The sequence below is a fragment of the Pollachius pollachius genome (genome assembly GCF_949987615.1).
Source record: "Pollachius pollachius genome assembly, chromosome: 2".
In the NCBI taxonomy this organism is placed as follows: Eukaryota; Metazoa; Chordata; class Actinopteri; order Gadiformes; family Gadidae; genus Pollachius; species Pollachius pollachius.
This window is the reverse complement of record NC_136935.1, coordinates 52671561-52696560: the sequence shown is the minus strand read 5'-3', so window position 1 is coordinate 52696560 and position 25000 is coordinate 52671561. Positions and strand designations below refer to the sequence as shown.

Below are 25000 nucleotides of genomic sequence, written 5' to 3'. Positions count from 1 at the left end.
GTCCACCAAGTGCTCGACTCAACATGACAGTATCCGTCATCGTGACATCACTAGACTGATGAGCAGGTGATTGGTCGTTGCAGGATCTTCAGTGTGTGCTAGAAGCACCACGCACACTTAATTACTCCTTAAAAAAAACGTACATGTCCAGACCTCACACAAAAACACAAGAACAGAACAGCTCATGTAATAGTAATCCTCTGCAGGTCTTCGTTCAGTCAGCTCTGTGCGGGTCTTGATCCCGCGATACGGTGCGACGGCCGGTTATACAAGATGGAATACCAGCGGGAAGAGCCATGCGATCCCTGGACTCCGTTTATCATCTCTCCCCGGCTGTCATACGCTAATCCTCCGTAAGTGATGGGAAAAATGTAATTTCCCCATCAGCCGTTTCAGATAAGATCACAGCACACTGAGGTCAGAGTCAACATGTGTGTGTTGATGTGCATGTACTTATGGTGTCAAGGACACGGCCGCCACCCAGGAGGAAAACATCTCCTTCATAACACTATCCACGTGCAGCGGTCGCTGTCCGCCAACACCTGCAGCGAGGAGCCTGCCAATCAGGGAACATCGTTTAGATCACAAGGGGAGGGAACATTAACGACCACTGAGTCATCAGAGCGACTCACAGAGAATAGACTCATGGGGGCCGGAGGAGAGAGGACTCACCTTTGTGCAGGGCCTCGTTGGTCATGAGGAGAGAGGAGAGAGGACTCACCTTTGTGCAGGGCCTCGTTGGTCATGAGGAGAGAGGAGAGAGGAGAGAGGACTCACCTTTGTGCAGGGCCTCGTTGGTCATGAGGAGAGAGGAGAGAGGACTCACCTTTGTGCAGGGCCTCGTTGGTCATGAGGAGAGAGGAGAGAGGAGAGAGGACTCACCTTTGTGCAGGGCCTCGTTGGTCATGAGGAGAGAGGAGAGAGGACTCACCTTTGTGCAGGGCCTCGTTGGTCATGCGGTTGATGTAGCGCGAGCTGCTCTCCGGGACCAACCACTTCATGACCGTGTTGACGCAGGACTTGCGGTACGAGCTCCACACACTGCCACTTGAACACAAACAGAGTCAGTCCCGCGGGCTGAGCGACAGGAAACAGGAGAGCGTTCTGGAGAGTGGAGGGGCGTGGCCTACCTTGTCTGACCCTTGACCTCGGTGAGGTTGCCGACGCCCACGGTGCAGCAGAGCCCCGTGTTGAGGTCCCAGCTCACCTGCAGGTTGGAGTGATAGGTGTTCGGCCTGACAGACAGACAGACACACAGACACACAGACACACAGACACAGATTCATAGATTTACATTTCATTATGATGGGCCCTTTATCAACGAGGGGTTATGGGGTAAGACAATGAGTCATAGATATACTACATGATACTTAATTATATAAGAACATAGTTCTCAAACACAGGCTATCAAAAACACTGGAGTTTCCTCAACCTCTAGTAATTAAACCCATAGCTATAATGTGGAAACCACAATCGATAATGTTACAAATTTCTGAGCGCATAGTATAATAACATTTTGCCTATAATGTTACAACGTTTAACATTTTGGTTCACCTATTACGTAATAAAGCAAGCATAATCATTTTCTACCTATAAGCCGTTTCACACATGTCCTCCACATTTTTGACGCATTTGTATATGAGGAGGCAGTACGACGGCCTGCTGTTATACAGGTACGATACTAAGAGGTCAGCACAACACAATACAGACACACACACTGCAGTGAGACAGTAACAGAGTGTGTGTCTGACCTGCAGTGAGACAGTAACAGAGTGTCTGTCTGACCTGCAGTGAGACAGTAACAGAGTGTCTGTCTGACCTGCAGTGCTCCTCCTCCGATGAGGCGAAGGCCAGCAGCAGCAGCCCGATGTTGATCATCACCGTGTTGGTGTCCGGACAGACCTACACACACACATACTGGTGTTAGTGGTTAGTGTGTAGGTTAGTTTCCTCACAGTGTGTGTGTGTGTGTGTGTGTGTGTGTGTGTGTGTGTGTGTGTGTGTGTGTGTGTGTGTGTGTGTGTGTGTGTGTGTGTGTGTGTGTGTGTGTGTGTGTGTGTGTGTACCTCCAGTATCACCACGTCGTAGTCGCTGAAGGAGCAGAAGAGCGGCGCCCAGACGGCATCGCTGCGGATCGCCTCGTTGATCAGATACTCAAAGTCCAGAGTCAGCTGCTCCACACACACTGTCTGGAGGAGGAGGAGCAGGAGGAGGAGGAGGCGGGGGAGGAGGAGGAGCAGGAGGGGGAGGAGGAGGAGGAGGAGGTTAGACCAGGACAACGCCTGTCCGTGTGTGTGTGTGTGTGTGTGTGTGTGTGTGTGTGTGTGTGTGTGTGTGTGTGTGTGTGTGTGTGTGTGTGTGTGTGTGTGTGTGTGTGTGTGTGTGTGTGTGTGTACCTGTCCGCTGTGCTCCCCGGTCACTGGCTGCAGGTTGCGTCCCTTCAGGTCGGTCACGCTGAACGGCAGCTGGACCTTATCGTCCTCGTAGCCTGGAGACACGCACAGGGCCAGGGTTAACCCTAACCCTAGGGTTAGGGTTAACCCTAACCCTAACCCTGGCCCTGTGTAAAGCCTAACACAACGCCTCTTAACACACAATCCTTCCTCCTCCGCAGCCGTCGGACGCTGAACTAGTGGAGTAAAAACATCAATTTATCGGCAGATAATAAAGTAAGATACTATGGGCAGCGGAATACATTTCAAATCTCCAACAGATCAAAGCCTCCAGAGAGCTCCGGAGCAGCCGGTGGATGAAGCTCACCTCCGGCCTCGGGCTCCGCGGCCCCCGGCTGCTGGAGGCAGTAGTGCAGGCGGGTGTAGTTGACGTAGCCCGGCTCCGCCCCCAGCTCCGCCCCCGTCTCCTGGGATGAGAATGAGGGCGGGGTCCGCGGAGACGAGGCCAATGAGGAGGAGGAGGGGGCGGGACTCTGTTCAGAGAGCCGCTCTAGAGCGTCCGACGTGGATGGCCGTGAGAGACGAGTCCTACTGTCCTCCTCCCCCCTCAGAGTCTCTGGGCCTCCCCCTCTCCCCGCCGGACAAAGAGGTGCCTCCTTCTCTCCTCCCTCCTCCCGCCCCCCCCCCTGGGCACGGCGGAACAGATCGGCTGCAAACTCCCGAACCCGGAGGGCGGCCTGCGCCCGGCCGGGGGAGGGGGAGACCTCGAGGGAGGCCTCGAGGGGGGGGCGACCGGGGGAGGGGGGTGACGAGGAGGCCCTGGAGGAGGTGGACTTAGCGGGAGCAGGGGGAGCAGCTCCTCTGGAGTAGAGGAGCTGAGAGGACTGCTCCCGGTCTGCTGGAGAGAGGAGGAGAGAGGAGAGAGTAGAGAGAGGAGAGAGTAGAGGAGAGAAGAGGAGAGGAGAGAGAGTAGAGGAGACAGAGGAGAGGAGAGGAGAGGAGAGAGAGGAGAGAGGAGAGAGTAGAGGAGAGAAGAGGAGAGGAGAGGAGAGAGGTTTGGTTTTCAAAATCCCTTTATTGCACCATTGCAAGGAGAAAAAAGATCACTATCGCATCATCACTTAAGAGCAGAAAACAAAACGAAAACAAAAACCATCCCTAAAGTACAACAAACCTGTCAACCAGGAAACGTGTTTCTCTAGTCAGAAGCTTACATTCAGCTCTCCGCCCCCCCCCACAGAACATAAAACCCCTCCAACAGCCCATATGTGACTGAAGCCCTGCATATTGTCCATCATCTGATGATAAGCATGTTCCACCGTCAGTCGGGCCTTCAGCAGTCCTTTCAGAACCAGCACCGGCTCCACACTACCGACACTCTGAGCCCGGTTCCTGCGTGTTACCCAGATGGCCAACTTGGCAGAACCAGATAAAAAGTTCACCAGTGTGTGTACACTCTTGTTCTGAGCACAGTATTTCGGGCCAAAAATAAACAAACCAAAAGAAAAATTCTCCCCTAGACCCTGAAACCACCTTTTTAAAAGCTCAAACAGTACTGTCAGCCGAGGACAGTGAACAAATAAATGCACCAGGGTCTCAGTCTGAGAGCAGAAAATACACTCCTCCCCCTGCTCTGGATCCAGGTGCGCTCTGTATCTGTTTGTAGCTATTGCTCCATGTACAATCCTCCACTGGAGGTCTGCTGTCCGCTTTTCAACGGGCAGCTTGTACAGAGACCGCCAGGTGTCTTTCGGGGAAACGTCTGGACCAAAAAACTCAGTCCACCTCGCCTCCTTCATGCCTGCCAAAGAGCGCAGGTTCAGAACCTTAGAGCAGATTTGGTACAAATCCTTCTTCCCTGCAGCCTGAAAAATCTCCAGGTGTGGGGTTGTGAGAGACAGCAGTTGACCTCCTCCCTCCTGCCACTCCCCCACAACTGGGGTGATAGACAGAGCGGGGAAACTGTACTCTCCCTCTTCGCTCCACTGGTCACACTGAGTGCGGTTTTGTGCAAACTCTCTCAGAGGTCGTTGCAGGGCAGCAGACTTCCTCCACCACTCTGTTGATCAACCTGATGGAGGTGATGTTGCTTCTCTCTCTCAAGGTGTCCACAGATGTTGCCGTCATCTTCCTCAGATGGCCCAGTTTGGTGCAGCCAGCCTCTCTAAGAAAGGCTCGCAGGCTGGCAGACTGCAGTGTTTGAGTCTTTATGAGGTTATTATAAAACAAAGGCTCCTCAAACAACCACATGCCCAGAGTCTCATTTGTGGCACGTGCAACCTTAAAAATCTGCCATGCCTGCAATACCGAGCTGTAAAAAGGTGTCAGTCCAGTTAGATCCACACCCTCAGGTTGTAAAAGCAAAAGGTGTTTATCATAGCCCAATCGCCCAGCTCTCTTCAGCAGCAGTCGAGCTACATCATGTGTACTCTACAGTAGGATAGTGTGTACAGTAGGATAGTGTGTACTCTACAGTAGGATAATGTGTACTCTACAGTAGGATAGTGTGTACAGTAGAGTAGGATAGTGTGTACTCTACAGTAGGATAGTGTGTACTCTACAGTAGGATAGTGTGTACAGTACAGTAGGATAGTGTGTACACTACAGTAGGATAGTGTGTACAGTAGGATAGTGTGTACAGTACAGTAGGATAGTGTGTACACTACAGTAGGATAGTGTGTACAGTAGGATAGTGTGTACAGTACAGTAGGATAGTGTGTACAGTAGGATAGTGTGTACAGTACAGTAGGATAGTGTGTACTCTACAGTAGGATAGTGTGTACTCTACAGTAGGATAGTATGTACACTACAGTAGGATAGTGTGTACAGTAGGATAGTGTGTACAGTAGGATAGTGTGTACAGTACAGTAGGATAGTGTGTACTCTACAGTAGGATAGTGTGTACAGTAGGATAGTGTGTACAGTACAGTAGGATAGTGTGTACAGTACAGTAGGATAGTGTGTACAGTACAGTAGGATAGTGTGTACTCTACAGTAGGATAGTATGTACACTACAGTAGGATAGTATGTACACTACAGTAGGATAGTGTGTACAGTAGGATAGTGTGTACACTACAGTAGGATAGTGTGTACACTACAGTAGGATAGTGTGTACTCTACAGTAGGACAGTGTGTACAGTAGGATAGTGTGTACACTACAGTAGGATAGTGTGTACAGTACAGTAGGATAGTGTGTACACTACAGTAGGATAGTGTGTACAGTAGGATAGTGTGTACACTACAGTAGGATAGTGTGTACAGTAGGATAGTGTGTACAGTACAGTAGGATAGTGTGTACACTACAGTAGGATAGTGTGTACACTACAGTAGGATAGTGTGTACAGTAGGATAGTGTGTACACTACAGTAGGATAGTGTGTACAGTAGGATAGTGTGTACAGTACAGTAGGATAGTGTGTACACTACAGTAGGATAGTGTGTACACTACAGTAGGATAGTGTGTACAGTAGGATAGTGTGTACACTACAGTAGGATAGTGTGTACAGTAGGATAGTGTGTACAGTACAGTAGGATAGTGTGTACTCTACAGTAGGATAGTGTGTACAGTACAGTAGGATAGTGTGTACAGTAGGATAGTGTGTACAGTAGGATAGTGTGTACAGTACAGTAGGATAGTGTGTACAGTAGGATAGTGTGTACAGTACAGTAGGATAGTGTGTACTCTACAGTAGGATAGTGTGTACAGTACAGTAGGATAGTGTCTAGTCTACCTGGGCAGAGCGAGACACTGCAGGCCACCAGAGAGTAGCTGGTGTTCAGCAGGATGACCTGGTCCTTCTTGAGCTGGAAGGCGGGCTGGAAGGTAGGGAAGGGGTACACCACCTGGTACCGGCTGTTCAGGACGTAGCCGTGCTCCAAACACTCGCCCCCGCCTGGAGAGAGGAACCAATGAGAGAGGAGATCACAAGAAGGTTGTATATAAAGGATCCTCTGCCTGCCTGAAGCCAGAGCCACTTTGAGCCCAAAGCGGTTGGTTCTGGTTCTGGTTCTCCCACAACAAACTAAGGATCCCTCTGAGAACCACGAAGCATCTCCAGCTGGGGTGGAACAGGAACCAGTGCAGCAGTGCCAGTTTTTGTAGCTGTGTGTGTGTACCTGTGCGTATGTGTGTTCCTGTGAGTGTGCACCTGTGTGTGTGTACCTGTGTGTGTACCTGTGTGTACCTGTGTGTGTGTGTACCTGTGTGCGTACCCGTGTGTGCAAACCTGTGTTTGTCTGTACCTGTGCGTATGTGTGTGTACCTGTGCGTATGTGTGTGTACCTGTGCGTATGTGTGTGTACCTGTGTTTGTGTGTACCTGTGTGTGTGTTCCTGTGTGTGCACACCAGTGTGTTTGTGTGTTTGTTCCTGTGCATGTGTACCTGTGTGTGTAGCTGTGTGTGTGTTCCTGTGTGTGTGTACCTGTGTGTGTGCGTGTACCTGTTTGCGTAGTTTTGTGTGTGTACCTGTGCGTATGTGTTTGTTCTTGTGTTTGTGTACCTGTGTGTGTACCTGTGTGCACACCTGTGTGTGTACCTGTGTGTGTGTTCCTGTGTGTGTCCCTGTGTGTGTAACTGTGTGTGTACCTGTGTGTGTCCAGCTGTGTGTGTGTACCTGTGTGTGTACCTGTGTGTGTAGCTGTGTGTGTGTACCTGTGTGTGTACCTGTGTGTGTGTACCTGTGTGTGTGACCCTGTCAGTGTAGCTGTGTGTGTACCTGTGTGTGAGTCCCTGTGTGTGTGTGTCCCTGTGTGTGTGTGTACCTTTGTGTGTCCCTGTGTGTGTAACTGTGTGTGTCCAGCTGTGTGTGTGTACCTGTGTGTGTCCCTGTGTGTGTACCTGTGTGTGTAGCTGTGTGTGTGTAGCTGTTGGTGTACCTTTGTGTGTTCCTGTGTGTGTAGCTGTGTGTGTAGCTGTGTGTGTCCCTGTGTGTGTGTAGCTGTTGGTGTACCTTTGTGTGTCCCTGTGTGTGTAGCTGTGTGTGTCCCTGTGTGTGTGTACCTTTGTGTGTACCTGTGTGTGTACCTGTGTGTGTCCCTGTGTGTGTAGCTGTGTGTGTAGCTGTGTGTGTGTACCTGTGTGCGTCCCTGTGTGTGCCCGTGTGTGTGTCCCTGTGTGTGTACTTTTGTGTGTCCCTGTGTGTGTAGCTGTGTGTGTGCACATGTGTGTGTCCCTGTGTGTGTCCGTGTGTGTGTACCTGTGTGTGTCCCTGTGTGTGTGTAGCTGTGTGTGTCCAGCTGTGTGGGTGTAGCTGTGTGTGTCCCTGTGTGTGTGTAGCTGTGTGTGTGTCCCTGTGTGTGTCTCTGTGTGTGTGTGTCTGTGTGTGTGTCCCTGTGTGTGTGTGTGTGTCCCTGTGTGTGTCCCTGTGTGTCTGTGTGTGTGTCTGTGTACCTGTGCGTATGGTGGACGCTGAAGCCAGCGGGCTACAGTGGGAGCAGGGCGCGGCCGGGGGCATGGTGGCGATGGTAATGTAGATATCTCTGTTGTTCTCGTCACTCATCATCAGGTTCATCAGCACTGAGCTGGAGCAGCGTGTACTGGATGATGTACACAATACTCACTTTAATACTCATTAGATAGAAACATTACACACGTTAACAGGTGTATTATCAATATGCGTATTATTATGGTATTATCAATATGTGTATTATTATGTTTCTATTATTAATATGTGTATTATTATGTGTTTTTATTATTAATATGTGTATCATTATTAGTGGTGCAACGGATCAACCCTCACGGTTCGGGATGCAAGTGAACCACGGATCCGCTGACCACGCAATTAATTTTTTTAAATATTGTCCGTCCTCTTGATTGGCGCATGTTAAAAGGACAATTCCGGTATTTAGCACATTGAGCCCCCTTTCCGGATTGTCTAGGATGAAATAGAGTGGTTGACATCGGAATGTTGACTATTGGTCTGGTCTCGGTATTTGGCTCATTTCGAATCGCCCCTGCCTGCATCAGAAGGGCTGACTATGGGCATTCACAAACCTGTCCTTAAAACAACCCTAAACGTTCGTTGACCCTGGTGTTCGTTGGTGTTCCTAATCAAGTATTGTAGTGAAATACAGTTTCTGTCGTTATTTATTTGGCATTTTGTAAATCCAATTGAAACGGAAACCGGACCGGAACCGGAAAGGGGCTGTTTATGTTTGGTTGTAGTCTTCTCCGTATCAATAGTAGGCTTGTAGACCAGTCTTCTCCGTATCAATAGTAGGGCTAGAACAGAGCGAAAATTCTACAACCAGACGCCCTTTCCTTTTCCGGTCAACGAGCAATGAGTCTTCCAACAGAAATCAATGGATTTACAAAATGCCAAATAAAACAAGACAGAAACTGCATTTCGCTACGATCTGTGGCGGCTGGTGATCAAAAACTGTTTGATTCCTAGCCTACATCCTGACTTGCAGGGCCTGGACAAGCTTACACTGCATATACAGACCTACTTTATGGCCATTCCACCAGCCATGCTATTTGACCCATTGTTGTTATTCTGATATTGAGATAAATCATGATCACTGTCCTATAGCGTCCATTTTTTGTGAGTCTCGATGTCTCCTTCAAATGCAGTTAGAAATATGGGGCATTTGCTTCATTTTGTTTATATGCTACAGGCCGAAAGACTAAATTAATATGTAACTTACTTTATCCTTTTAAGTATATCATTGCTTGGGGAGTCCAATTCTTCCACTGAAAAGGGTGGAAAGTGCTTACAACTCTCTGCCAGTTAGCGATCTATCTCTTCTCTACATGTAGTTGTGTTTCGCAAACGCTGCGGAGGGAGGTAGCCTATTTGATTGATTCGCTGAATTGTCCAATCATGCAGTGATAACAAAATAGAAAAGCGATACCATTGGCCTGGGGCGCACACTGGGGCGACCCGAGGGCGAATTTTCTTGCGCCAATGAAAAGCTGTCTCTGCTTGATAGACAGCAAAAATGTAGCGATCTTGCATTGACTCCAACGTGGCGGCGCCCCTGACCTGGAGGAGGGCTTTATTTCGAAGGACCAATAACTAGCCTAGCCCATATCATTGACGTTCTGGCGCATTTAAATGGTTGCTGGCAGTGACACGTATATCACACAATTAAACGAGGATAAACGCTATGTATTTTGTTGATTTATTTCGTATTGATAATAGTTTATTAATAGTTGGCAGATATATTCAAGTGAATATTTCATGGAGGGGCGGCGCCCTAGCGCCCCCTCTTGACCCACCCCCACTGGCTACGATACTTGATGAAAGAAAGAAGATGAGGATGTCTGCATTGCCTGGGGACAGTGTAGACTCTCCCCAGGCAATGCAGACATCCTGAATTTGAAAGTTGTAAATCCACGTCTGCTGTGCTTCCTTGGACGCAGGTTTTTTATTTTATTTACTATCCATGTTAAAAAGAAGAAGGAATAATGCCTCAGATTGCTTTATTTTGTTTTAAAATATTTTAAGATTTAAATTATACATTGGATTGACATCTTGAGTTAAGTTTTTATTTTATGTGAACACAAGCAATTCTTTTAATATTTACTATGCTTAAATTATTCACTTTATTTTGTTTTTACACATTTGAAGATTTTATTTAAGGTCACATTTGTCTTTTTATCTTTTTGTTGTTGATCCGAAAATGATCTGACCCGTGACTCAAAAACCGTGACACGATCCGAACCGACTTTAGTGTTCCGTTAATTGCTAATTATTATGTGTTTATTATTAATATGTGTATTATTGAGTTATTAATATGTGTATTGTGTTTTTTTATTATTAATATGTGTATTATTATGTTATTATTCATATGTGGATTATGTCTGTTATTAAGGCCTTACTTGAATCCAAAGATGACAATCTTGGAGCGGTCGTTGGGCCATTCACAGACAGTGAGGTAGAGGTCGCTGTAGATCTCCTCTCCCGCAAACAGACGCACATGGTGTACCTGGAGAGACACAACGTTAAGGTGGGTGGTGTACCTGGAGAGACACAACGTTAAGGTGGGTGGTGTACCTGGAGAGACACAACGTTAAGGTGGGTGGTGTACCTGGAGAAACACAACGTTAAGGTGGGTGGTGTACCTGGAGAGAGACAACGTTAAGGTGGGTGGTGTACCTGGAGAGAGACAACGTTAAGGGAGGAGGGGCACCTGGAGAGAGACAACGTTAAGGTGGGTGGTGTACCTGGAGAGAGACAACGTTAAGGTGGGTGGTGTACCTGGAGAGAGACAACGTTAAGGGAGGAGGGGCACCTGGAGAGAGACAACGTTAAGGTGGGTGGTGTACCTGGAGAGACACAACGTTAAGGTGGGTGGTGTACCTGGAGAGAGACAACGTTAAGGTGGGTGGTGTACCTGGAGAGACACAACGTTAAGGTGGGTGGTGTACCTGGAGAGAGACAACGTTAAGGTGGGTGGTGTACCTGGAGAGAGACAACGTTAAGGTGGGTGGTGTACCTGGAGAGACACAACGTTAAGGTGGGTGGTGTACCTGGAGAGAGACAACGTTAAGGTGGGTGGTGTACCTGGAGAGAGACAACGTTAAGGTGGGTGGTGTACCTGGAGAGAGACAACGTTAAGGTGGGTGGTGTACCTGGAGAGACACAACGTTAAGGTGGGTGGTGTACCTGGAGAGACACAACGTTAAGGTGGGTGGTGTACCTGGAGAGAGACAACGTTAAGTTGGGTGGTGTACCTGGAGAGAGACAACGTTAAGGTGGGTGGTGTACCTGGAGAGAGACAACGTTAAGGTGGTTGGTGTACCTAGAGAGACACAACGTTAAGGTGGGTGGTGTACCTGGAGAGAGACAACGTTAAGGTGGGTGGTGTACCTGGAGCGACAACATTAAGGTGGGTGGTGTACCTGGAGAGACACAACGTTAAGATGGGTGGTGTACCTGGAGAGACACAACGTTAAGGTGGGTGGTGTACCTGGAGAGAGAGACACAACATGTTAGGTTATTACTGTAAGAAGTGGAGGACGGGGAGATGGATTACAAATGTAATGGTTCCTGTCTGAGTATCCAATTACAGCCCTTCGCTCAGTTCCATGCGTGGGGATAGAGGTGTGAATATGTTCGTAGACAACGTCATGTTCTCACCTGTTTGAGCCGGCTGTGGAGGTTGAACTCCCACCAGTAGAGGTGGTATGTGTAAAAGGAGAAGTCATCATCTTCCCCACAGTCACTTGTGTACGACAGAACGTAACGGCCACATTTGGTGAAGCCGAGAAAGATGTGACTGAAAGCAAAAGGGGAGATATGAGACTTCAACATGATCCCTGGTACACAAACACTACACAATCCGGCTGTCCTCACACAAACAGCAGACTAGCAATGCTGTAAACACACACACACACACACACACAAACACACTGACCCAGCGCGGAGGAACTCCTCGCTGACAATGTTCTTCAGAGGCACGCAGACCCGAGGAGGGAGCTTCCTGAAGAGCCTCTGGGAGAACTGACCTGACAGCTGAGGTTCAACATGAGAACACAGATCAGTCCACCAGACCCAAGCTGCAACTCGCACCCACATGGAGATATCTCTATATACGTTACATTACATATATGTACAAGACATGCATATCTCTCTCTATATATATATAAGACATGGATATATATATTACTCTCAAAACAATGGTCTGGGGTACTCTGACTGGATGAAATGCATTCTTATTTAAACAGGGGAGATTCAACTTCATTGTAAACCGGTAATGCAGCGAGGTGCTTTGTCTTATGTTTTAATAGTGTTGAACTGTGATGCTAGGACGCTATAAGTTGTTAGCTGTAATGCTAACATGTTTTGCTGTTATGAACTGTGATGCTAGGACGCTATAATGTGTTGGCTGTAATGCTAACAAGTTTTACTGCTATGAACTGTGATGTTAGGACGCTATAAGGTGTTAGCTATATTGCTAACATGCTTTAATAGTTATGAACTGTGGTTTTAGGACGCTATAAGGTGTTAGCTGTAATGCTAACATGCTTTAATAGTTATGAACTGTGATGTTAGGACGCTATAAGGTGTTAGCACTAATGCTAACAGCCTCCATATTCTAACTACGACTGAGACAACATGGTCAACATTAAACCAATAACCATTAGAGGATCCAACTATCGCCCGATTAGTGTAAAGTTAACGAGCCACCGTCAGGACCAAACAAAGAGATAGATGTTCTGAACCCACAGCTAACTTTAGCAGCTAACAGCTAGCCCAGGCAGACAGCCTGATGAACCAGACAGACTTATACTGGTGGACTTCATGTCCATACTGGTGGACCTCATGAGCCGGACTTGGCCTACCTTCCCGCGGGTCAGCAGCTTCACCACATGCTCTTTGTGTTTCCTCTGTTTCTGTTTGTGGTCCTTGTCTGCTTTGGAGCTGGGCGCCATCTCCCACCGAGCTGCTGCTGGACGCTGCCGGGCCAAAGGGTTCACTCAGATAGAGGCTGGGGACCCCTGCAGTCTCCCGGAGGAACACCAACCACTAAATACACCTAACAACGACTGGAACTACACCCCTTCAGTCTCTCGGAGAAACACCAACCACTAAATACACCTCTACCGACAACAACGACTGGAACTACACCCCTTCAGTCTCCCGGAGAAACAACTAGGATTGCAATCACGACACTAACTAGATATAAAACGACACCCCTTCAGTCGCCCAGAGGAACACCAACTACTACACTAACTAGTCCCATTCCACAAACAAGAACCACCAGCACTACAACTAACGACACCACTAACTAGAAGCCGTTCACTTTAATGCAGTAGTAGGCTGAATGTTCATTCCAATGCGCAGATTACCTTTAAGATAGCATGGGCAGCCAAAAACACAATAAAACCAAAAAGACACGTTGTATGTTTTTATTAAGTCTTTAAAAACAAGCAGTAAAAAATTAAAAATTCAGCATACAATGACATGACTTATTGCAACAAAAAAAGAAAGTTCTTCCAACTATAACGTTGTCACACAAAAAAAGAGAGTCATGGTTTTGCAGAAGGACACTCAGAAGCGTTCTAGGATACAGTCGACCTGAACACATCCCTCTGCCCAGTCGCATACACTGTACACAGACACAACCCTCTTCATGATAGCAATAGGAAGAAAAAAAAAGTTAACATTGTTCTGCAACTTAACAGTGGGAATGTTTGGATAAAAAAGGAAAACAAATACCTATAACCGTCTAAAAGCAAAAGAGTTGACATTTTAAACAAACATTAGTTCTGTAATACTGAAAGCCTAACAGGATTCACCATCAGTAGAACAAAGAGTTTACTACAGTGTGACACGTCGTATGTACAGATGCTGTTATGATGTGAGCACAAAACAAATACATTTGCTTTGTCCTGCAATTGCATGTGGCTGGTAAGTTACTGGTGAGTGAAGAATACCATGGAGTTCATTAGTGCTTTGTTCAAATTATCATTAGTCTTCCCACATTCTCTTCAGCTTATATCTTAAACGTACCAAAAAGAAAAAAGGAAAATATAAAAATGACCTTGGAAAAGGTCTCACAAAGCAAGCGTAAATGAGTCGCTCGACAGAAAAAGGAAAAATAAGTAATTAAAGGAAGAACCGTGATCAAACAACCAGAGTCCGGGTAGAGAGAATTCACAGGGAGGTGGGGTCGCACCAAGGGCCCGGGTCAACGCCTCACTGGGCCTGGAGGAACACCACAGGGTTACACATCAGCAGCACCAGTGGACCAGGAACCACCACAGGGTTAGTGGACCAGGAGCCAACACAGGGTTAGTGGACCAGGAACCACCACAGGGTTAGTGGACCAGGAACCACCACAGGGTTACACATCAGCAGCACCAGTGGACCAGGAACCACCACAGGGTTACTGGACTAGAAACCACCACAGGGTTACTGGACCAGGAACCACCACAGGGTTAGTGGACCAGGAGCCACCACAGGGTTAGTGGACCAGGAACCACCACAGGATTACTGGACCAGAAACCACCACAGGGTTACACATCAGCAGCACCAGTGGACCAGGAACCACCACAGGGTTACTGGACTAGAAACCACCACAGGGTTACTGGACCAGGAACCACCACAGGGTTAGTGGACCAGGAACCACCACAGGGTTAGTGGACCAGGAACCACCACAGGGTTAGTGGACCAGGAACCACCACAGGGTTAGTGGACCAGGAACCACCACAGGGTTAGTGGACCAGGAACCACCACAGGGTTAGTGGACCAGGAACCACCACAGGGTTAGTGGACCAGGAACCACCACAGGGTTAGTGGACCAGGAACCACCACAGGGTTAGTGGACCAGGAACCACCACAGGGTTAGTGGACCAGGAACCACCACAGGGTTACTGGACCAGGAACCACCACAGGGTTACTGGACCAGGAACCACCACAGGGTTAGTGGACCAGGAACCACCACAGGGTTAGTGGACCAGGAACCACCACAGGGTTAGTGGACCAGGAACCACCACAGGGTTAGTGGACCAGGAACCACCACAGGGTTAATGGACCAGGAACCACCACAGGGTTACTGGACTAGAAACCACCACAGGGTTAGTGGACCAGGAACCACCACAGGGTTAGTGGACCAGGAACCACCACAGGGTTAGTGGACCAGGAACCACCACAGGGTTAGTGGACCAGGAACCACCACAGGGTTAGTGGACCAGGAACTACCACAGGGTTAGTGGACCAGGAACCACCACAGGGTTAGTGGACCAGGAACCACCACAGGGTTAGTGGACCAGGAACCACCACAGGGTTACTGGACTAGAAACCACCACAGGGTTAGTGGACCAGGAACCACCACAGGGTTAGTGGACCAGGAACCACCACAGGGTTAGTGGACCAGGAACCACCACAGGGTTAGTGGACCAGGAACCACCACAGGGTTAGTGGACCAGGAACCACCACAGGGTTACTGGACTAGAAACCACCACAGGGTTAGTGGACCAGGAACCACCACAGGGTTAGTGGACCAGGAACCACCACAGGGTTAGTGGACCAGGAACCACCACAGGGTTAGGGTTATGGCCCGGTTCTGTTCACTCTACCTGCTGGCCCTGCTGGGTGGCCCCGGCCTGCCCCGGGGCCTGGCCTGGCTGTCCGTAGTAGGCGGCCTGCTGTCGGTAGTACTCAGCCCAGGCGGCGCTGTAGTCCTGCTGGCCCCCAGCTGCAGCCGCCCCCCCTGGAGCCGGGGCAGCGGTCCCCGGAGCGGCAGCGGCTCCTCCACCCTGGGCTGAAAACACACGACACCGTCAGTACTGCAGAGGGTCCTAAAGTCATGATGGAGCTGGAGACACCGATCCATCCCCGGGGTCTGTACTGGGGGTGACGGAAGCCTAGCCCCCCGTACGACTGAATTCTCCCGTCTACAACATTGTGCTACACTGCCACGGGGCGCTCAGATGGCAGGGGAGGCAGGGAGAGCACTTAGTACCGTACATACAGCAGTCGGCGCGCAGGCACCTTTCAGCACCGTGTATGATGAAGGCATTGAGCGACATGTTTCAGTCCAGGGATCCAAAGAGAAAAATAAAGAGACTATTGGAACAGAAATGGGTGCTTTCCGCCTATCCAGATTGTATATAAAATATATGGAAGATTCCCATTCACCTGCCATTCTGCGATCGTCAGATCAGGATTCTGATGATCGGGGTAAAAAATGCTGATGGTAAGCATCTCCAAGGAAGATACTGTCGATTACTGATTTATCCACTCATGTGAATCTGGGCCAGACGGGCAAATCTACAGATATCTGCGTTTACAGTTAACCCTTAAAATTTATTCAATGACCAATATGAGAAGCTACAGCATCCATTTGGTCATACTTGCATGAGGTTTTGTTATGCATTAAGGAAGGATAACTGCAGTTGAATGGATTGATTTTATCATCAGTTGTTCTTTTCCCCTTTCCCGCCCTGTATCCCAGCGTCCGGCGGCGACAGCCCCTCAGAGTTCTCCCTCCTCCGGTTTAACTCACTCATGCCCATCTTCTTGTAGTACTCCTCCCAGGCCTTGGTGTAGTCCGGCTGGCCCCCAGGGGTCTGGGCCACCAGGCCGGGGTCGGCGGGGGCGGCGGCAGGGGCCCCGGGGGCCTGGCCCGGCATGGGGCCCCCGGGCTGCTGCTGGCCGTAGTACTGGGCGTAGTACGCTGCCCAGGCCGCATTGGGGTCAGCGGAGGCCTTACCTGGGGCAGGAGGTCAAAGGTTAATGAGGACGTAGGACACACAAACACACGAGAGAGCGAGAGAGAGAGAGAGAGAGACTCACTGGGGTCGTGGGGCGCGGGGGCCTGCCACTGCTGGTAGGCGTTGCCCCAGCCCTGGGGGGCGTACTGGTGACCACCGGGGGGCGCACCACTGGGGGAGAGGACACAGGTCAGCACTTTGAAACACACTGAAGCTGGTGGGTCCCATGGAGCTCTCCTTGTACTCACTGCGGGGGGCCAGCGGGGGGGCCTGCGTTGTAGGGGTTGGGGTTGTAAGGACCCATCGGACCCCCTGGACCCCCTGGACCCGGACCCACAGGACACAGGGGACCCTGAACACAGACCAGTGGGTCACTGGGAGGACAGCACCAGGCTACTGGGAGGGGAGTGGTCGACTACTGGGAGGGGAGGACTACTGGGAGGGGAGGACTACTGGGAGGGGAGGACTACTGGGAGGGGAGGACTACTGGGAGGGGAGTGGTGGACTACTGGGAGTGGTGGACTACTGGGAGTGGTGGACTACTGGGAGTGGTGGACTACTGGGAGTGGTGGACTACTGGGAGTGGTGGACTACTGGGAGTGGAGTGGTGGACTACTGGGAGTGGAGTGGTGGACTACTGGGAGTGGAGGACTACTGGGAGGGGAGGACTACTGGGAGGGGAGGACTACTGGGAGGGGAGGACTACTGGGAGTGGAGTGGTGGACTACTGGGAGGGGAGGACTACTGGGAGTGGTGGACTACTGGGAGTGGTGGACTACTGGGAGTGGTGGACTACTGGGAGTGGAGTGGTGGACTACTGGGAGTGGAGTGGTGGACTACTGGGAGTGGAGTGGTGGACTACTGGGAGTGGAGGACTACTGGGAGGGGAGTGGTGGACTACTGGGAGGGGAGTGGTGGACTACTGGGAGTGGCGTGGTGGACTACTGGGAGTGAAGTGGTGGACTACTGGGAGTGAAGTGGTGGACTACTGGGAGTGAAGTGGTGGACTACTGGGAGTGGAGTGGTGGACTACTGGGAGGGGAGTGGTGGACTACTGGGAGTGGAGTGGTGGACTACTGGGAGGGGAGTGGTGGACTACTGGGAGTGGCGTGGTGGACTACTGGGAGTGGCGTGGTGGACCACTGGGAGTGGCGTACAGCACTAGGCTGCGCCCCTACCTCGATCTTGTCCTCGATCAGCTGCTTGGCGTGGTCGATCTGCTGGGGGGACCCCCGGATGGTGAACAGCTTGAAGTTGGGGTCCCCGTTGGGCGGCGGCTGGCGCGAGATCTCTACGAAGGCCCCGGTCTGCTGGTTGATGGACTTGACGTTCTCGCCGCCTCTACCGATCACAAGGCCGCACTTGTGCGCGGGAATGGAGAAGGTCATCTCTCCTCCGGGGGGACCCCAGTTCCCCTGGCCACGCCCCCTGCCACGCCCCCCAGGGGGCATGCCGGACCCGGGCGGACCCTGGGAAGGAGACATTGAATCCTGGTCAAGATAGTACCGTCGTCCTCCCCCCCCAGACCGGTCCCCTGCTGCTCCCTGCTCCAACACTTACGCCCTGGCCCTCCTCGTCCCGCACGCGGATGGACTGCAGCAGCTCGTTGATGATGGCGGCGGCGTGCTCGCAGCGGTCGGGGGGGCCCATCACGTGGGCGATCTTATCGGGACTGGAGCCGTCGTCTAGGAGAAGGAACGCATTAAGGTCTGGTCCTTCAACGCCCAATGGGCAAGAGAAGAGTAACGCCGTCGCGGGCCACAAGGTTCTCCATGTAGCCCGCGTCACAGGAGCTAGCCCTCATGTTTCACCATTCGCAGCTTTTGTGGAGAACTAGAAACAAAGTGCATTTGTTTGGCAAGCAACTAAACATACGTATTTCAAACTTCTTCTAAACCAGAACAAATAAGGATTATGAAGCCGTCCCTCCACACTCATTTTAGTCGTACCAGTTTCCACCTGCACCCGTCTCAGCCTCACCTGGTTTGAACTGTATCCTAACCTGATGTGCCCCCCCTCACCTGGTTTGAACTGTATCCTAACCTGATGTGCCCCCCCTCACCTGGTTTGAACTGTATCCTAACCTGATGTGCCCCCCCCCTCACCTGGTTTGAACTGTATCCGGACGCCGGCGTCGTTCTGGATCTTCTTGATCATCTCTCCGTTCCGCCCGATCACTACGCCCACCGAGTGGCGCGGCACCGGCACCTGGAGAGTAAACTAACATTCTGAGAATTGCAAACACATCCCCCTGTAACCAGGCAGACTGCGACTCAAGATCACATCCCCCTGTAACCAGGCAGACTGCGACTCAGGATCACATCCCCCTGTAACCAGGCAGACTGCGACTCAAGATCACATCCCCCTGTAACCAGGCAGACTGCGACTCAGGATCACATCCCCCTGTAACCAGGCAGACTGCGACTCAGGATCACATCCCCCTGTAACCAGGCAGACTGCGACTCAAGATCACATCCCCTGTAACCAGGCAGACTGCGACTCAGGATCACATCCCCTGTAACCAGGCAGACTGCGACTCAGGATCACATCCCCTGTAACCAGGCAGACTGCGACTCAGGATCACATCCCCCTGTAACCAGGCAGACATCCCCCTGTAACCAGGCAGACTGCGACTCAGGATCACATCCCCCTGTAACCAGGCAGACTGTGACTCAGGATCACATCCCCTGTAACCAGGCAGAGTGCGACTCAACAACGATTTGTACTTAAACAAGTTTTACAACATCAAAGTCGCTAACAAAAGCGGCACTTAGTTGATTAAGCCTGGTTAGAACTAACGCCAACTTTCACTTGAGGCTAAAGCCGTTTCATCAACCCAGTTCAGCCGCGCCTTGCTCAGGTTAGGTCAAGCCAGGTTTACGTTATCGTGGATTACGCGCGCTCACAAGATATGTAACCAGCCCAGAACCGTGAAAGTCAAATCATGGATCAAATGTCCGAAAAGGACAGAGTGGTGAACAGAAGCTGCTTGTGGAGGTTTATGAGTACAAGCATATAATAACTCAGAAAGGGAACACCGTAACCATTAATAAAAACAGGGAGGCCCCCTGGCAATAAAAACGGCAATCTTTTGAATGAATAAGTAGTATTAAGCGTAACATATTTTAATGTAATATTGACTGTAGATTAGTAATCAGGGAGATAGACTTGAGACAACATGTTGGACTTGCACCTGGTTGTCCGGGGTTAAATCCCCATCTAATTAGTAATTTAGGAAGGATTACTAAAGAAATCAAAACACTTTTCATGCCATTTATTTTCCTTCTTTGAATAGGCCTATTCTAAATTGACTGACCATAGTATTTTTCTCAACAGAAGTCGTCTTGGCTGCCTGCCGTGAAACTCACCTGAAGGGAATTTATGTGACTGCAATTTCCCATGCAGCATTGTCTTTGTCATTGTGACAAAGGCTTCTCAGTAACATTAACTTTACCATGGGTTTTTCTAAGTTATATTTGGGTTCTAGGGATATTGTAAGACGTTTATTATATAAAGTCAATTGCTAGGCCTAATTTTTGATATAGAAGAAATTACAAAAATAAGCCAACGGCAAGAATTCAGTGACGCGATGCTAGACCACTCACCCAACAGCTGGTTCCCAAATATGATAGAATACATAGATTTGTCCAAAAATATGTTTAGAAAATATCCAAGGTAATAGATAGCAATTCTTTATTATTTTATTTGCATCATTTAATCTTAGACCCTTAGTGAAAATATAGGCTGTTTGTACTTCATATATGTACATTTATGACCAAATCGTGAGGACTAGGCTTGGAGGAACCTTCTGATGGTACGGTTGTTTCCGACAGATGGGACTTCTCTGAAACACCGCTCAAGTAAGCCTGACAGTTAGCCTGGTACCGAGCAGGTTAGTTTGGTCATATAAATTGCCATGGTTACTTAGCGGAGATTCCTTTAAGTCACGTTGATAGAACGCAACTCTAGCTTAAAGTAGTGAGGCTAAGCGAAATAAGCCCGGCTTTGCCTTTAGCTTGGTTGATGGAATACCCCCCAGGGCTGCTCGATAATGGAAAAATCCTAGTCACAATTATTTTGGTCAAGATTGAAATCAGGATTATTTTGGAGATTAAAAACATGATGCAATTTGTAAATGAGAACTTTGAAATTCCCCCTGAAAGAAATGTACAAATAGAAAATGTTCACATCGAAATTAATGTAAAAATATGTATCCAGCTGTTAACATTTTATTTTAGTATGGACATCGTTTGACCCAAAAATCGAAATCGCTACCAAAATAATTGCAGAGCAGTAATGTCTACAGATCTCAGCCTATGTAAAGCAACACGGGCCGACATGAACTTTACTTACTTCTATACCTCCACCACCGCCTCCACCTCCTCCCCCGCCTCCACCTCCTCCTCCACCTCCCATCCTGGAGCCGTACTCATTCCTCTCTCCAAAGCCGGCATGGTCGCGCTCTCGGAGAATCTCGTTGACCAGCTCCATCGCTTGCTACAGTCACAAAAATAGAAAAGAATACTTTAAAAATGGAAATTTATCCCTTGTGTGTGGGGCGGTGACTGTCGTTGTCTGGCCGTCAACACAATGAATCAAATGGCTCCGTCTGGAGAGTAATTTGCATCCTAATGTGAACTCCTTTGCGGGGTGTTTGGCACGTGGTGTAAAGGGTTAGGGTTTGTTAGGGGTAAAGTACCACCACTTAGTAGGGTAAGTGTAGTTAGGGTTAGTAAGGTGTGAAGTACCTCCACTTTGTAGGGGTCTCCGATGATGCGGAGGGGCTTGTCCATGTTGGGGGGCTGAGAAGCATCTTGGATCAGAATCATCTTCACTCCGGCCCGCTCCTGTGAACCACACAACGTTCTTTGAATTAACAGCGATCATTCAGCAAGAGCAGATTAAACATGAGCCTCAATACATTCACTTACTGGCCAAATATACGCTATATCTATAGATCTATATGTCACCCACATCTACAGATCTATATGTCACCCACATCTACAGATTTATAGCTCACCCACATCTACAGATCTATAGCTCACCCACTTCTACAGATCTATAGCTCACCCACTTCTACAGATCTATAGGTCACCCACATCTACAGATCTATAGGTCACCCACATCTACAGATCTATATGTCACCCACATCTACAGATCTATAGGTCACCCACATCTACAGATCTATAGGTCACCCACATCTACATATCTATAGGTCACCCACATCTACAGATCTATATGTCACCCACATCTACAGATCTATATGTCACCCACATCTACAGATCTATAGGTCACCCACATCTACAGATCTATAGGTCACCCACATCTACAGATCTATAGCTCACCCACATCTACAGATCTATAGGTCACCCACATCTACAGATCTATAGGTCACCCACATCTACAGATCTATATGTCACCCACATCTACAGATCTACAGCCCACCCACATCCACAGATCTACAGGTCACCCACATCTACAGATCTATAGGTCACCCACATCTACAGATCACCCACATCTACAGATCTACATGTCCCCCACCTGCAGCTGTTTGATGGTCTCCCCTCCCTTGCCGATGATCAGCCCAGCCTTGCCCGCGGGGATGATCATCTCCTGCATGGACCCGCCCGGGCCTCCGTTGGAGGAGGACTCGTGGAAGGAGGGGGGGGTCCCACGCCCCCGGGACACAATCTCATCCAGGAACATCTTGGCTTTCCTACAGAGAGAAGTCATCAGTTAGCCCTTTAGCCTGCTACCAGCAGAAACCCAGTGGGACCATGTCGGGGGGGGCGAGACGTACTGTATGGCATCAGCGGGGCCGGTGAGGGACACGCTCCTCTCTGGAAGCCCACCGCTATCTGGGGGGGGGAACACACCGGATTAGGGATGAATTTGAACCCGTTTAACAAGCTTTTACATCTTATACATTATGACTCAACCGCAGGTCACTCACCAGGGACCATCTGGACCATCTTATACATTATGACTCAACCGCAGGTCACTCACCAGGGACGACCTGGACCATCTTATACATTATGACACAACCGCAGGTCACTCACCAGGGGCGATCTGGACCTTGCAGCCAGAGTCCTGCTGGATCTTATTGATCTGCTCTCCTCCACGGCCAATCACTGATCAATACAATAGAGTGGTGTTAGAATAATGAACTACCACTAGGAGTTGGAGAATTAAGGCTGGGGCTCTCTGTGGCACTCACCCAGCCCGACCATGCTGTCGGGGACGCGGTACTCCTCAGTCAGGGTGGAGGGCCTGGCGCTGAAGGGGTCCACGGGTTGGTTAAAGAACACATTGGATAAAGAAACTAAGGTCTGAGAGGCCATTTATGGTTTAAAATGTAGTATTTTCCTTATGTTTCAACCTATTGACCAGATTAAAGATCAATCTTGGACTGTGGTGCTTCTTTGAGGGAAATAATCACTTTTTATCCAGCAGATTTAGCATAGGTCCATATCAATTATATCAACAAGGAGATACTGCTTTTTGATAGCAGTAACGCTGGCACAAACTAACAGCATGACCGACGGTGGAACGTACCTCTGTTGTGACAGGGCGGCCAGTTGAGCTCCAATGGCTGTGGAGAGAATGAACATTGGTCAGACATCAAGAGGCAGAATGTGGTGAAACCAGCCGTGGTTCTCAGTGTTCAACCTACACAGTGCTGAGTCCCGGTCACCCTGGGAGGCCATCTTTTTAGCGTCGGGTTGATCTGAGGAAACAAAGCAGAAGGTTTTTACCAAACACGTCATGGAGAGGTTAGCCTTAACCCTCAATAGTGCTCCGTTCAAATGCCATTTCAGCCTCTGACCTGCGTCTTCTAGTGATCGCTTCTGTGCTGGGAAAGCATAGTTCTCAGCACCCCCGTTGTTGCTCATTGGGGTGGGAACATCTCCACCGATCTTTGCTGCAATCTGGCAAGAGGAAAAATGTATTAAACACCTGGAGTTCAACAGTACTTCCAGCTCAATCAGGAAGACGGAACCTCCTGCAGAGTCTCACAACAAATGGACACATTTGATATGAGCCTGATCTTCGTAGCTCTCATGTAAATCGTGTAAATTAATTTAAGTTTTGACAATACATACATTATTTACAAAGTTGTAATCATTCGGAGGATCCAAAAACACCAAGACTAAATCAGCGCTGTCCGCTAATGCTATTGAGTCAGTATTTACCTCAAGCTCCCCAGACCTTCTGAGACTCATACACAAAACCTGTATCTAGCTACCGCTCCTCAGACCTTCCCTGCGACTCTTTATCTAAACCTGCATCTACCTCAGCCCTTCTGAGAACCTGAAGTCTTCATTGAACCTCGAGCCCCTCAACACGTGTCGCCATCTCAGCCCAGGTGAGTTCTGACACTAAGACTCAAACAAAGAGCAGGCCGCCCCACCGCCTTCTGGCCCTCACTAGCCGGTCAATTAGGGGTTAGGATCAGTTACACAGCTGGAGGTTCTACCCTATTTCATAATTGAGCGGCAGGGCTCCGGTCCGGGGTTCCAGTACGGGTCTCCCAGGGACCGGGACCGTCCGGGTCCTCGTGGTCCGCCGGTCCTTGGCTTGGTTTCCCCGCCGACCTCCGAACACACGACGGGTCGACCAGGAGACCGCCGACCGCGGACCGACGGAGGCGATGGTCATTTAAAAGATCTCCACAATAACCGTAGCTAGCTGTTAGTCTCACTAGCTTCTGCTGTTAGCCTCACTAGCTGCTGGGATAGCCTCGCTAGCATCGCCAGCTAGGTCATGTTAGTGTAAACGTGCTAACGCGGCTAGCAGGCGGGCTAACGGCTCACTGCGGTGCTCCACACACTAACATCGACATTAAAACGTAAGTCCGGGCGGATCGTCCTCAAACGGTAGAATATGTACCTGTCTGGCTCGTTGAACAGCATCTGCAAAAGCGTCGTTTTTAATCCCCGCAGCGGCCCCGTTCGTCGGCAGAGCCCCGTACCCAGACATGCTAACCAAAGAGACGGACAGAGAGCTAACTGGAGGCGGGTCGAGGTGCGCAGGAGCGGGAAGACAAGAAACAGAGGACGGAGGGGGCGGGACTACAGGAGGACCAATCAGCGCAGCTGAGGAGAACAACAATGGACCAACACGCATGCGTGTCCATGATTTAGAGGGACTCTTGATTGACAGTTCCAGTCCAGCCAATCACGGACCGGTGGCTGTATCAGGGATCCAATCAGCTCTCTGGATGTCCGGATTTACGTTAGCAGCGGCGGTCAATTAGGAGGGGCAGTTCTTAGGGCAGAAAACCGTAAATAAGCAGTCTGTACATTTGTATGTTTCCTAAACATTGCAGATCCAAGAGTAAATGAAGTACTTAGTCAGAATATTGCTGTTTTATTAGGTAGCAGAAAATCACATCTGATACAAATATAACGGTAGATTCATTCCTGAGAGCTGGCCTACATCA

The 25000-nt window shown here is 49.6% G+C and overlaps 2 protein-coding genes across 5 annotated transcripts in view; both read right to left on the bottom strand.

The window, feature by feature from the left end:
- The window catches only part of dcaf15 (DDB1 and CUL4 associated factor 15), a 12835-nt gene extending 34 nt beyond the window's left edge, over window positions 1-12801 (bottom strand). Inside the window, exons 1-13 of one of the 3 annotated variants that reach the window (XR_013811565.1) lie at window positions 12682-12801; window positions 11754-11851; window positions 11477-11615; window positions 10216-10322; window positions 7783-7928; window positions 6124-6285; window positions 2761-3291; window positions 2397-2488; window positions 2067-2189; window positions 1820-1902; window positions 1131-1235; window positions 778-1047; window positions 1-721 (exon numbers count right to left, since the gene is read on the bottom strand). The exon at window positions 1-721 is cut by the window's left edge and continues 34 nt beyond it. Coding sequence is in view for 2 of the 3 variants with exons in the window: in XM_079729106.1 (XP_079585232.1) it covers window positions 501-556; window positions 932-1047; window positions 1131-1235; window positions 1820-1902; window positions 2067-2189; window positions 2397-2488; window positions 2761-3291; window positions 6124-6285; window positions 7783-7928; window positions 10216-10322; window positions 11477-11615; window positions 11754-11851; window positions 12682-12771 (1848 nt within the window). In the remaining variant the exon portion in view is untranslated. The remainder of the gene's footprint in view (window positions 722-777; window positions 1048-1130; window positions 1236-1819; window positions 1903-2066; window positions 2190-2396; window positions 2489-2760; window positions 3292-6123; window positions 6286-7782; window positions 7929-10215; window positions 10323-11476; window positions 11616-11753; window positions 11852-12681) is intronic. The other 2 variants (XM_079729106.1, XM_079729107.1) reach the window with 2 other exon arrangements.
- A 433-nt stretch (window positions 12802-13234) lies between these two features.
- Window positions 13235-24570, bottom strand: khsrp (KH-type splicing regulatory protein). 2 transcript variants are annotated; one of them, XM_079729473.1, is made up of 18 exons: window positions 24448-24570; window positions 23384-23486; window positions 23231-23284; window positions 23113-23149; window positions 22775-22833; window positions 22617-22688; window positions 22358-22415; window positions 22099-22273; window positions 21306-21404; window positions 20911-21054; window positions 18663-18765; window positions 18118-18242; window positions 17736-18047; window positions 16806-16909; window positions 16640-16728; window positions 16350-16556; window positions 15421-15605; window positions 13235-14047 (listed from the first exon to the last, which is right to left on the bottom strand). In XM_079729473.1, the coding sequence occupies exons 1-18, from the start codon at window positions 24535-24537 to the stop codon at window positions 14039-14041; spliced, it is 2025 nt and encodes a 674-aa protein (XP_079585599.1). In that variant the 5' UTR covers window positions 24538-24570; the 3' UTR covers window positions 13235-14038. The 2 variants fall into 2 exon arrangements, with proteins under 2 accessions (XP_079585599.1, XP_079585598.1); XM_079729472.1 differs by having other exon boundaries at window positions 17736-18026.
- Between the last annotated feature and the right edge of the window lie 430 nt (window positions 24571-25000).